Source organism: Trichomycterus rosablanca, chromosome 17, assembly GCF_030014385.1.
Source record: "Trichomycterus rosablanca isolate fTriRos1 chromosome 17, fTriRos1.hap1, whole genome shotgun sequence".
Taxonomy (NCBI): Eukaryota; Metazoa; Chordata; class Actinopteri; order Siluriformes; family Trichomycteridae; genus Trichomycterus; species Trichomycterus rosablanca.
Genome location: NC_086004.1, coordinates 14,645,198 through 14,658,891, shown reverse-complemented (window position 1 = coordinate 14,658,891; position 13,694 = coordinate 14,645,198). Strand labels below are relative to the sequence as shown.

Genomic DNA, 13,694 nt, shown 5'->3' with positions numbered 1-13,694 from the left:
TTAGATACCTGCAACACATTTCAAAAAAGTTGGGACTAACAGAAACATTTATAGAATATTCAATCTACAGCTTTTCACAATAAGCAGGTGACTTGGTAACAGGTGAGGGAATCATGATTGGATATAAAAAGAAGGATCCACCAAAGATGGGTTTTGTCAGTCAGCTCAAAAAGAGCATTTCTCAATGCAAGATTGCAAATAATTTATTTCATCATCTAATGTTCATTATATTATGAAAAGATTGGGGGAATCTAAAAGCGATCTCAGTCCATGCAGGGCAAAGCCAGAAATCACAGCTGAATCTGCATGACCTTTGAGCTCTCAGGTGCATTGCGAATGTCGTGCTGCTGTGATAAATATAGCCACATGGGCTTGGGAGTCCTTCAGAAAACCATTGTCACTTAACACAGTCTGGCAGTGTATCAAGAACTGCACAAATGTGCAAGACATACTTCAGTTCTACACAGAAATGCTGAGTTTTTAGGACTTAAGTGTCACATCTGAGGCTGCTGGTTCCCCTCCTCGCCAGCAGAGGGCACCCTCACCTGATACTAGCTGGCTGGTGGCTCACCTGAGCCTAATCAGCAGCCATTTTGGACTATAAAAACCCTGGCCTTTGTTTATCTCTCTGCAAAGTCTTGTAAACATACATTACAGACCATTTCAATAATAAATATCTTCATTTTGTTGCCTCACAACATATGAATAAAGAATAAGAATTAAATTAATGTACTGTGATTGTAATTCTGTGCTCTCCCACAGCCTGAAAACATGTGGTTCATCCTCCTTCTACTGAACTTGGCGTCACAGCTTCCCATCTGTCTTTTTTGCCGAAGTAGCTGTGATTGCTTTGAAAATGGAGATGTTGCGTGCAGAGGGGATATAGCTGAAATACCATCTGTGGATGCCACTCAAACTTTCCGCCTCAATCTCAATAACACCCATATTACAGTTCTTACTGCCCGAAGTTTTGAGCCTCTTCCTCTCCTACAGAGACTCAGAATTAGCCACGGCTTTCTTACCACCATCCACCCAGAAGCCTTTTATGGAGCTTCTCAGCTTCGGTCAGTGGTGCTCTCATCAAACAACATATCTGTTCTTCCTCCAAAAGTGTTTAGCAGTCTGGAAAACCTTGAACAGCTTCATATGGACAAGAATAAGTTGTTTTTTCTTAGTGCAGACATGTTTGAACAACTTCGCAATCTCACAGATCTGGACGTCAGCAAAAACCAAATTACCCAGTTGGGTGACAAAGTCTTTCAGGATTTGATAAACTTAAATCATCTAAATCTGTGTGGGAACTTACTTAAAACACTTCCTTCAATGGTTTTCCAAAATCTGACACACCTAAAATCTCTGATACTATACTCCAACCAATTGGAGATTCTGGAGGAAGGTTCCTTTGATGGACTAAATAACCTACTGGTGCTCATGCTGCATAAAAACCAAATCCGAAAAATCCCTGCACGGCTATTTTGGCACATGCCCTCTTTACTGACCTTGACACTGTCTGGCAACCAACTCCAGTACATACCAGCAGAAAGCTTTTACTATCTACCCAACCTTACTAAGCTTACACTTTATAACAACCCCCTGATAACATTGCCAGATCAACTAGTGGGTCATATGCCAAGACTCCAGGAGATCTATTTGTATTATACTAATCTTAAGACTGTTCCCTGGAACCTTTTTACTAACATGACTGGCCTCAAGTCGCTGAATTTACACATGAATGGCAGACTTAGCTCATTGCCAAAGGACCTATTTTCCTGTTTACACAATCTTCAAAAGCTTTCTTTAAAAAACAACAATCTTCAGGATCTGCACCAAGACCAGTTTTCAGCCCTAACCAACCTAAAGATCCTGCTGCTCAATGATAACATGCTCAGTTCCCTTTCAGCAAAGATCTTTCAAAACCTTAAAAGTCTTACAAAACTTGAGCTTAGAAGCAACAAACTAAGCTTCCTTTCAGGAAATATCTTTGTGGGTCCAACTGCACTTCAATCGATTACTCTTAAAGACAACAAATGGAGCTGTATATGCAGTCTTCTCAACTTCACAACATGGATCAATAATAACCAAAATATATTTGCTGATTTAGATGATTTGTTATGCCATGAACCTTATTACCTACAAAACTACCCATTGGTGTCAGTAAAGTACAACAGTCTTCGATGTGACATTACCACTTTATCCCAGGATGTGTATATTCCTCAGACTACTGCTGCCATTAGCATGCCAAAAAGAACTATACCACAATCTTCGACTGCTACGGCTGGACAAAGTACAACCACCAGCAAGGTGCCCACCACTAAACTCCCATCAACCTCAAGCCTTGAACTCTACAGCTTACTTTTGACCACCTCACCCACCTCCACTGATGCAACACTCTTTTATGCATTTGATGATGCTGTTGTTCTTCATAACAGTCCTGATATTGTTCACCATAATTGGCATCAGAACTGGGTTTATCTTTGGACAGTTCCAACTACTGGCCTGTACAGTGGATTTATGATAGCTTTGCATATTGTTATGTTATTCATTGGTGTTAGTCTGATCATAACCAGTGTTTATGCATTACATTGTCTTAACAAAGTGATGTGGGACAGCTGTTACTAGGTGTAACAGTCATAGCTGATGTAACAATTATAGATATACAGTACAAATGTCAGATGTTTAAAGGCAAACTTTATACAAATTGCATTTGTATCATTTTTCCCTTGTATTACCTAATGAAACAAGTGTATTTTATGCTCAAGGTTGGCAGTAATGAACTTGGGGTTTGTGAGGGGTGTACTTAATATTATTTCCTATGGTTTTGAACATGGATGCCATATAATGTATATTTGACCTTCCAGTTTATTTCAGTGGTGTTAAATTGGGCTAAACTTAGGGCTTATATCAAATTCATCAAGCCATATATTTTTTTACCTTGTTTTGTGCCCATGGCACAGCTATGCTAAAAGGGTTTTACCCAAATAGATGCCACAAAACATCATTTGTTTTATGTAAATGGCCTAATGTACTTTTGCAGTTACATATAAGGCAAAGGCAGTTATAGCCTAGCGGATAAGGTACTGGACTAGTAATCGAAAGGCCGCTGGCTCAGTTGCTTAGACAATATACTGTCACAGAACTGTAAGTCGCTTGGGATGAAAGTGTCTGCTAAAATGCAGAAAATGTAAATGTAAAATGTCTTTTGCCCAATTAATTGGCTTTTTCACTGACTGGGTTCTTATGTTTTTCTATTGCTGGGTTTTTGGTTTCTGTTGTTTGGATGTTTTGCATGTAAGAGAACAACTTTATATACACCGATCAGGCATAACATTAAAACCACCTCCTTGTTTCTACACTCACTGTCAATTTTATCAGCTCCACTTACCATATAGGAGCACTTTGTAGTTCTACAGTTACTGACTGTAGTCCATCTGTTTCTCTGCATGCTTTGTTTGCCCCCTTTCATGCTGTTCTTCAATGGTCAGGACCACCACAGAGTAGGTATTATTAGGGTGGTGAATCATTCTCAGCACTGAAGTGACACTGACATGGGGGTGATGTGTTAGTGTGTGTTGTACTGGTATGAGTGGATAAGACACAGCAATGCTGATGGAGTTAAACGCCTCACTGTCACTACTGGACTGAGAATAGTCCACCAACCAAAAATATCCAGCCAACAGCACCCTGTGGGCAGCATCCTGTGACCACTGATGAAGGTCTAGAAGATGACCAACTCAAACAGCAGCAATAGATGAGCAATCATCTCTGACTTAACATCTACAAGGTGGACCAACTAGGTAGGTCTAACAGAGTGGACAGTGAGTGGAAACAGTATTTAAAAATTCCAGCAGCGTTGCTGTGTCTGATCCACTCTTACCAGGAACACATGCTATAACACACCACCACCATGTCAGTGTCACTGCAGTGCTGAGAATGATCCACCACCTAAATAATACCTGCTCTGTGGTGGTCCTGACCATTGAAAAACAGGGTGAAAGCGGCAAAAAAAGTATGTAGAGAAACAGATGGATTACAGTCAGTAGTTGTAGAACTACAAAGTGCTTCTATATGGTAAGTGGAACTGATAAAATGGACAGTGTGTGTAGAAACCAGGATGTGGTTTTAATGTTATGGCTGATCGGTGTATGTGCACTTTTGATTATTTGAGGTGAATTGATTATGCATATTGATTATGCACATATATTAAATCATGAACTGCAAAAAAAATACAATAAATAATGAAATCAGTATACTTCTTTGTAAGTAATTGTTTTATTGGAAAGACCCTGCTCCACCTACATATGGCCAGTGGTTTACAGAAATCATTCATAACCTCAAACTAGAGAAGATTAGACATACTATCAGGGGTTCCACTGAGAAATTGTATAGTTTATGGAAGCCTTTTCTGACTTTTATTGGGTATATAGGAGCTAACAGCACAACAATACAACCAACATGATGTACTGTATTTGTATTTTATTATCTTGTTTTGATTATACACTGACTTTGTATAAAGTTTACATATGCATGTCTGATATTGGGGGAGGGGGATTTAGTTCTTTCTTTTTTTCTTCTTATTGTTTCTATGTGTATTTTGTATTATGTGTATTTTTGGGGGTCACCTTGGCAACCAATTTGGGGATTTTTTCTCTTTAACCCCAGAGATGCCCCTGTCAGTTGTTTGACTTGTCTTTTTAAAATGTGTCTTTTTAAATGTGCTTTAAACATGTTACTCCTTATTAATAAAATATGAAACTGAATATTTATAGGGTAGTGCATTGTCTATTCAGCCATGATGATACTAACATATATTCTATAATAATACATCTGTATAGTGCCTAAATATTTTTATTTTATTTGTATTTTAACCTCTTCATCCTGTCAGGTTTGTGTCAGGTTAGGTTTCAATGAGAAACCCTGGGTACAAAGTAGGAATACTCTGGACAGGTTGCCAGTCCATTGCAGGACATCAGTCACCACCAAATCCCCCTCAGTCAGACATAGCCAATCATATCTGTGTAGACACCTGGCCAGCCAAATGCACAGCTGAGCTTCAAACCTGGTAGTGGGTCTGAGTCAGGATTTTGTCTATAAAGTAAAGGATTTTTTTTTTAATAAAGTTATTCACATGTCTATTCTAGTGGACTGCATTCATCACTGTAATTTGATGACAGACTGATGAATAATGTGGAAAATATGAATATCTACATGCAAAAGTTTGCAAAGCACCCTGGGCACACAGCCATATAACACTGCATACAGATGTATTTGGTTTTCCATGTGCATGCAGCATTGTGGCATCTGTTTGCATTTTCATATCTCTTTATCTGACAGCCACAGTATCCTCACAGTTACTTAAATCATCATCACTTGAATGGGATTTCCTTTACTATCCTGTATGCCTCCCTACTGCATACTGCACTCATGCTCTATTTATATGATAAAGATCATATCTGTTACTTATGCAACTATTGTAAACAATAGTTTAGTGTCCACTGTAGGGGTTGATATGTATTTTAAGCTTGTAAAAATAGCTGTTCACTGTAGTAAACACTATGCATCAGAGGGTTAATAGTATGCTGTGCCAGCTGAGCACACATTTCTAAATATATACTTTTTTATCTTTGTTGCTTAAACATCTTTAATTTATTTAATACTTTGTAGAAGCCCCCTAGGTGTTCTTGAATACGTCGCTACAAGCTTTGCACACCTGAAATTCAGCGGTTTATGCATTTTTTTTTTCATGGCAGATAATTGTAAGCACTGTCAAATTGGATGGCGAGATTGATGTTGCCACCACCATATTTCACAGATGATATGGTATAAACCAAGTGATCCACATTCCTTTTACAATCAATGGTTTTTTTTACATTTAAATGCAACTTGCAACTTGGAATTTCATTTGATTTATACACACATCTCAAGATGACAAAAGGTCACAGCACAGCAAAAACTCAAATACTTTTATGATTGAGAGCTTTAAAATGTTAAATTCTATTTATACACTGTATTACATTTTAAAAACACTAAAACATTGTTTTAGGATGGCAGTTAAATTTATTCAAAATCAAATACACAACACAATAAAGGGCACAAAAATCCACCATATACACAAACCCCATTTTCTGAAAAATACATTTTGTAAAATGCTATAAAAATAATTTGTGATTTATTCATTCCCTCAAACCTTTAAACTGGCAAAAACTGACATTTAATCTTTGTGTGACCAACTAAATTGTATTTTATCAATTTAAACAAATTTTGAATTTGATACCTGAAACACATCCAAATTAAACTGTTTCGAAAAGGTTCCACAAAGAGCAGGTGGATTGGTAAGATGATCACACACCAATGGCTCATGTTTTTGCTAGCAAAGATGGGTTATGGCTCACCATTTTGTGAGAGAATTGTCAATCGTTTCACAAACCTTCCTCAATGCTAGACTGAGAATAATTGAGGTATTTTATCATCCGCCATACATAATATTGTGAAAATATTACTCAGTGAGTGAAAATAATGAAAATATTACATAAACATGTAAATGTTACATTACTTATGACCATGGCACATGTGAACTGATGTATGGTTTTTCTTTATGTAACGTGTCCCATGTGGTTATATTTATTTACAACCCCAAATCAGAAAAAGTTGGGACAGCATGGAAAATGCAAATAATAATAATAATAAAAAAAAAACACAGAGCTTCTTACATTACTTTGACTTCATTTCATTTATTAATAAACATCCATTCCTGCATTTCAGGTCTGCAACACATTCCAAAACAAGTTGGGACAGTAAAGCATTTACCACTTTGTAATGTTGTCATTCCTTTTCACCACACGTAAAAGACATTTTGGCACAGAGGATACCAAGCGATTTAGTGTTTCAGCTTTTATTCTGATCCCTTCTTCTTGCAAACACGTCTTAAGATGTGCAACATTCTCTATTGGGGACAGGTCAGGACTGCAGGCAGGCCAGTCTAGTACCTGTACCCTCTTCTTCCACAGCCATGCCTTTGTAATGTGTGCAGCATGTGGTTTTGCATTGTCTTGTTGAAAAATGCATGGTCGTCCCTGGAAAAGATGACGTCTTGAAGACAGCATATGTTGCGCTAAGATCTCAATGTACTTTTCTGCATTAATGCTGCCATTACAGAAGTGTAAATTACCTTTCCCAAGTGCACTGACACAGCCCCATACCATGACAGACCCTGGCTTTTGGACTTGTTGCTGATAACAGTCTGGATGGTCCTTTTTGTATTTGGTTCAGAGTGTACCATTTTGTCCAAAAAAGACCTGGCATGCTAATTCATCTGACCACAATACACATTTCCACAGTGTGATGGTCCATCCTAGTTTCCTCCGAGCCCAGAGAAGTCAACGCCACTTCTGGACATGGTTAACATAAGGCTTCTTTTTTGCACAGTAAAGTTTTAAGTGGCATTTGTGCATGTAACTCTGTATTGTAGTGCCTGCCAAAGGTTGCCAAAGTAATCCCTCACCCATGTGGTCATATCAGCTATTGCTGAGTGGCGGTTCTTGATGCAGTGCCGCCTGAGGGATTGAAGATCATGCATTGAAATTCCTCTCGATTCCTTGAATTGTTTAATGATATTATGCACTGTAGAGGGAGAAATATGCAAATCCCATCTTTTTTGAAGTAGAATGTTTTTAAGCATTTTAATCATTTTCTCTGGCCATCTTTGCTCATCAAAGTCTCAGCCTTTCCTGGATGCTGCGTTTGTAACAAACCATAATTACAATCACCTGTTGACATCACCTGTTCGGAATCACATCATTATTTAGTTTTTTTACCTTATTACCTTACCTTATTGAGGTTTATTAACAAATGAAATTAAGTTGAGCAGAGAAAACATGAAATATATTGGGTTCAAACTGTCTGCAATCAAATAAAAGTCAAAGTAAATGTAAGGAACACTGCATTTTTATGTAGTGCCATCTGAGGGCTTGAAGGTCATGCATATTCAACAATGGTTTCTGCCCTAAACAGACTGAGATTTTCACAACTTTATAAATGGTAAATATGGTAGATAAAAGACCTAATTTATTTGCAATATTGCCTTATGAAGTGGTCTTTTCTGACCTATTGACCATCCTTTAATAAAGTTTGGCACAAAGTGTTGAGCGATGACGGATTCTCATTTTATGCACAATTATGATACCATTACCTGTTACTATATCACCTGCTTACCTGGAATGTATTCTAACTTAAATAACTTTTAAACATTTCAGCCCTTTCCAATTTTTGGATTGTGTTGCATGCATCAAATTCAAAATTTGTTTATATTTACAAAATACAATTATGTTGGTCAATCGGAACACTAAAAGTCAATTCTTTGTAGTTTTGTCAGTTAAACTACATGCCATTATAGATTTTTTGAAATACCAGGACACATTTAATTAAAATCTGTTGCCATCTCCCAGGATTTTTTTTTCAGCAGGACAGTGATCCAAAACATATGTTTGCATAAACACAAAATGTTTTACTGAACACAAAATCGAGCTTCTGCCATCTCAGTGCTTTTAATCCAAGGAGAATCCAGAAGAGATCTTGGATCTTGGACCCTAAAGAGAACTAATCTAAAATTCCCAGCTCTTCATTTTCCAACCTTAAAACGTTACAGGAGAAAATTAAGTGCTGTTTTATTGGTAAAGGTAGGTTTTCTGACATATTAAATGCAGGTGTGGCAATAAGTGTGGAATTTTTTTATTAAAACAATTATTTTTTAATGAGTGTTTTTTTCTTCAAGATAAATGTTTTACTTTTTATTTTTCAGTATGCGATTAATTCATCAAACTTATAACTCTTATTACTAGTCTTTACCAAAGGTGCGAATAATTGTAGAGTTGTACATAAACACACACACACACACACACACACACACACACATACTATGATTCCTGTCAGTTTCAAAATATTCTGTCATGAGAACAACAGGGAAATGAGTAAAACCCACAGTTTTACTCATTTGCATCCACAAGCAAATCTAATGGTGGTGTGTGCAGACTATCACATTTGACTCTGCTGGTTAGATGACTTCACATCTTAACTCATAGCACATTTTGCATAGCATATTCCCAACACATAAAGAAATGTTGGAAGCCATAATTCAGTGAAATTACTAAAGAGGTTTACCAGATGAGGATGGGCATTACTTTAAAAAGTAAATAAATACAACCCCAAATCAGAAAAAGTTGGGAAAATGCAAATAAAATAAAAATGCAGTGTTCCTTGCATTTACTTTGACTTTTATTTAACTGCAGACAGTTTGAACCCAAGATATTTCATGTTTTGTCTGCTTAACTTAATTTCATTTATTAATAAACATCCATTCCTGCATTTCAGGCCTGCAACACATTCCAAAAAAAGTTGGGATGGGGGCAATTTAGGGCTAGTAATGAGGTAAAAAAACTAAATAATGATGTGATTCCGAACAGGTGATGTCAACAGGTGATTGTAATCATGGTTTGGTACAAAAGCAGCTTTCAGGAAAGGCTGAGTCTTTGATGAGCAAAGATGGCCAGAGGATCTCCAGTTTGTCAACAAATGCATGAGGAAATTATTGAAATGTTTAAAAACAATGTTTTCAAATTAAGATTAGGAGGCATTTGCATATTTCTTCCTCTGCAGTGCATAATATTACTAAACGATTCAAGGAATTGGGAGGAATTTCAGTGTGTAACGGCCAAGGGTGCAAGCCTAAGCTAAATGCCCATGATCTCCGATCCCTTAGACGGGTACCACCACTCAAAAATAGCTGATATAACCACATGGGCAAGTGATTACCTTTGTCAAGCACTACAAAACAGAGTTACTTGCACAAATGCCACTTAAAACTTAACTGTGCAAAAAATTTTAACCATGTCCAGAAGCAGCGTCAACTTCTCTGGGCACGAAGGCATCTAGGATGGACCATCACACAGTGGAAATGTGTATTGTGGTCAAATGAATCAGCACTTCAGGTCTTTCTTGGAAAAAAAGAACACTGTGTGCTTCGGACCATAGATGAAAAGGACCATCCAGACTGTTATCAACAACAAGTCCAAAAGCCAGGGTCTGTCATGGTACGTGGCTGTGTCAGTGCCCTTGGCAAAGGTCATTTACACTTCTGTAATGGCAGCATTAATACAGAAAAGTACATTGAGTCATTTTTTCCTGAGACGTCCATGCATTTTTTAACAAGACAATGCAAAACCACATGCTGCACACATTACAAAGGCATGACTGCGCAAGAAGAGGGTACGGGTACTGGACTGGCCTGCCTGCAGTCCTGACATGTCCCCAATAGAGAATGTGTGGAGAATTTTGAAACGAAAAATGCAACAACGACGACCCCGTACTGTTGCACATCTTAAGACGTGTTTGCAGAAAGAATAAGACAAAATAAAACCTAAAACACTAAATCACTTGGTATCTTCGGTGCCAAAACGTCTTGTAAGTGTGGTGAAAGGGAATGGCAACATTACAAAGTGGTAAATGCTTTACTGTCCCAACTTTTTTTGGAATGTGTTGCAGGCCTGAAATGCAGGAATGGATGTTTATTAATAAATGAAATGAAGTTGAGCAGATAAAACATGAAATATCTCAGGTTCATCCTGTCTGCAATGAAATAAAAGTTAAAGTAAATGTAAGAAACTCAGTTTTTTTTATTTATTTGCATTTTCTATGCTGTCCCAACTTTTTCTGATTTGGGGTCGTAAGTAAATACTTGAGAAAACATATTTGCTTATTTGTACAGTACTGTGTGTTGTTCAGGCAAATATTCTTTATCAGATCCTCTCCAGAAAACTAGCAGGATGTCTGCAGTACTTTGAGGCTTCTAAAATAAGAAAACAAGAATGACATACTTCCATATCACGCATCCAAGACACATTGTTTATCACAATGATTATTAAAAGGGCCAGTCAAACAAAACAACATTTGCTTATCTTTTATTTTACTGGCACACACTTATTTACATGGCTAAAAATACAGGGAAACAGTCCATGCTTTGTGTGAAAGAGCGGCAATGGACTTCAATAGACTGCAGTATGACTGGGTGGGGTAAAGGCTGAAGGGTTAAAGGGCTTCCTCTTTGCCATGGTTCATAAGTTCTTAAAATTAAAATCAGCCTTTAACAACTAAAGCAGAAAACAAGGATGCCGAAGAGCTGTTGCACCAAGTGCATCATAACTTCAAAAACAACTACAAAGTTGTAGCTAACACGCCAAGCCTGTTCACTGAGTATAGAGCATTTTAACACAGGTGGAAATTGCAAGAAAAACAGAAGAAGGAAGATTGCAACATTCATTTATTGTGTTTGCTCTTTTGGGATATGTTTCTGTACACTGGAATACACTAGATGTGTATAGCATAACTGCTGATTTTGGTGTAGTTATGTATGTGTGAATAGAGAATTACCAAAATTAGCTGAATTTATCTCCATTCCAAAAACATCTTCATGTGGCGTCTACAAAATATGCTTTTCCAGTCATCTGGCACAAAAAGGTAAGGGTTCACCTAGATGTTTCGGATGTTTTTTTTTTTTTTTTGCAGTGACAGCATTAAGGCACTATGGGTTCAATTTTGACCCATTATTCTTGGCAAACTGTCTTTGATGCTCCATGGTTACGGTTACTTTGAGGCTGGTCAGAAATTTTAAGACAGAATATCTAAATGCTCATTTAAACATGTAGATTAGCCTTTTTAGCAGACAAGTTTTACATGGGGTAAGAAATGGAGATGGCTGTTTATTGCTTATTAATTGCATTATTGCTAATAATTTACTGTGTAACTGTTGTTAGGTTGTTCTGCAACTTTAGAAAGCTCATTCATGTTCATCATTACTGCTGTTGCTATGGTGCTACTTTTTTAAATAACAAAACTGTTATAACAAAAATGTTTTATTTGCAGCATTAATACACTATAAGGACAAAATTATTGGGACACCTGCACATTACTCCTACATGAAATTTTTTATGACAGTTTTTAGGGACAGTGGTAGCCTAGAGTGTAGAGCTTCGGGATATCAATCGGATCTTTGTCCAGGTGTCCAGAGGTGGTAAGGTGTCCAGATATTTTTGGCCATATAGTGCAGCGGTCCCCAACCACCAGGCCGCGGACCGGTACCGGTCCGTGGGTCATTTATTACAGGACCAAACAGAAAAAATAAATAATTAGTGATCACTACAAGAGCAATTAAACTTCCAACACTCTTCATGTGTTATTGTCCTCAATCACCACTAGGTGGGAGCAGTGTCTCAGCAAAAAAAGCTCAGGATTCACACTGATTTTCCATTCTATAGTTATTATATTTTAAATCCCCCCGCCCCCGCCGGTCCGTGAAATTATATCTTATATGTAACCAGTCCATGGTGCAAAAAAGGTTGGGGCCCGCTGATATAATGTCAAATAACAAAAACTGAAGTAGTTAAAAGATTCTGTAGCCTCACTGTATTGTGTTTGTCTTGCTTTAACACTGTAATATTCTTCCCTGTTGATATATTTAACTAAGTGATGGTTGATCATTGAGTTACCTTTTTTCTTACAGCAGGCTAAGTTTTCAGGACACCTTGCAATGGTCCCAGTCTCTGAATCAACTTCTCAAGTCAAAATGTAAATGTTTGTTTTTCTATTTACTAATATTTAAGACCTTGCCATTACTTTTTTAAGTGACTATGACAACTAATTTGTACTTTTTAGATGGTTTAGCTACATTTCGCATTTTTCTCAAATCAGAATTCAGTGACGAAAACATAGAGTTCTGGTTGACATGTGAGGACTACAAGAAAATTAGTTCATGTCTTAGAATGTACTTCAAAGCCAGAATTGTCTATAACCAGTTCATTAAACCAGGGTCCCCTAAAGAGGTAAGCAACATTTGGGGGTTTGTGTGTTTTTCCTGCATAAAAAGCATATATAAATTCTAACAGTTTTGTTTTTGCATTGTAGATAAACATCGACTACCACACGAGGGAGAAAATTAGAAGCAACATTAGGAGCCCAACATCTCACAGTTTTGATGAGGCCCAAAAGATTGTGTATGGACTCATGGAGCGTGACTCATATCCCAGGTTTCTGAGATCTGAGATGTACAGGAATCTCCTGGATTCTCTAGCTGTGGATGTTGCTAATATATGACAAAGTAAAACGATAATCTATGCAGAGAGAAAGGACCTTTACCAGCATTGTTACAGCAGCACTTTTGTATCAGAATTTGGTGCATACTTTCAATACAGACTAACTTAATACATGTGAGTAGAGTAAAATATCGCATTGTGTAAAAGAAATTGCAACACTAATTTATTACATTTCATTTGGGTTCATGAAAACATAAATTAAACAGTCTGGATTCACTTCATGTAAATCCTGAAGAAACCTTTTCTAACTGGGCCACAACAGTGGGCTGCAAATCAGTTTAATCAAGCTCTTTATGTACAGCAATGGTGCTTAGACTGTAGCACAAGCGCCACATATACAACCCCAAATCAGAAAAAGCTGGGACAGCATGGAAAATACATATAATAAAAAACACAGCTTCTTACATTTGCTTTGACTTTTATTTCATTGCAGACAGTATGAACCTGGGATATTTTATTTCATTTATTAATAAACATCCATTCCTGCATTTCAGGCCTGCAACACATTCCAAAAAAAAGTTGGGACAGTAAAGCATTTACCACTTTGTAATGTTGCCA

The 13,694-nt window shown here is 37.2% G+C and overlaps 2 protein-coding genes across 2 annotated transcripts; both read left to right on the top strand.

Annotated features, from left to right (window-relative positions):
- Window positions 1-771: 771 nt before the first annotated feature.
- On the top strand, window positions 772-2,619 carry LOC134331868 (platelet glycoprotein V). Its single transcript, XM_063013407.1, has one exon. The coding sequence runs from the start codon at window positions 772-774 to the stop codon at window positions 2,617-2,619; it is 1,848 nt and encodes a 615-aa protein (XP_062869477.1).
- An 8,407-nt stretch (window positions 2,620-11,026) lies between these two features.
- On the top strand, window positions 11,027-13,474 carry LOC134331867 (regulator of G-protein signaling 8-like). The gene is made up of 4 exons (XM_063013406.1): window positions 11,027-11,061; window positions 12,548-12,612; window positions 12,700-12,866; window positions 12,949-13,474. Exons 1-4 carry the CDS (start codon window positions 11,027-11,029, stop codon window positions 13,135-13,137), a joined length of 456 nt encoding a protein of 151 aa, XP_062869476.1. The 3' UTR covers window positions 13,138-13,474.
- The last annotated feature ends 220 nt before the right edge of the window (window positions 13,475-13,694 follow it).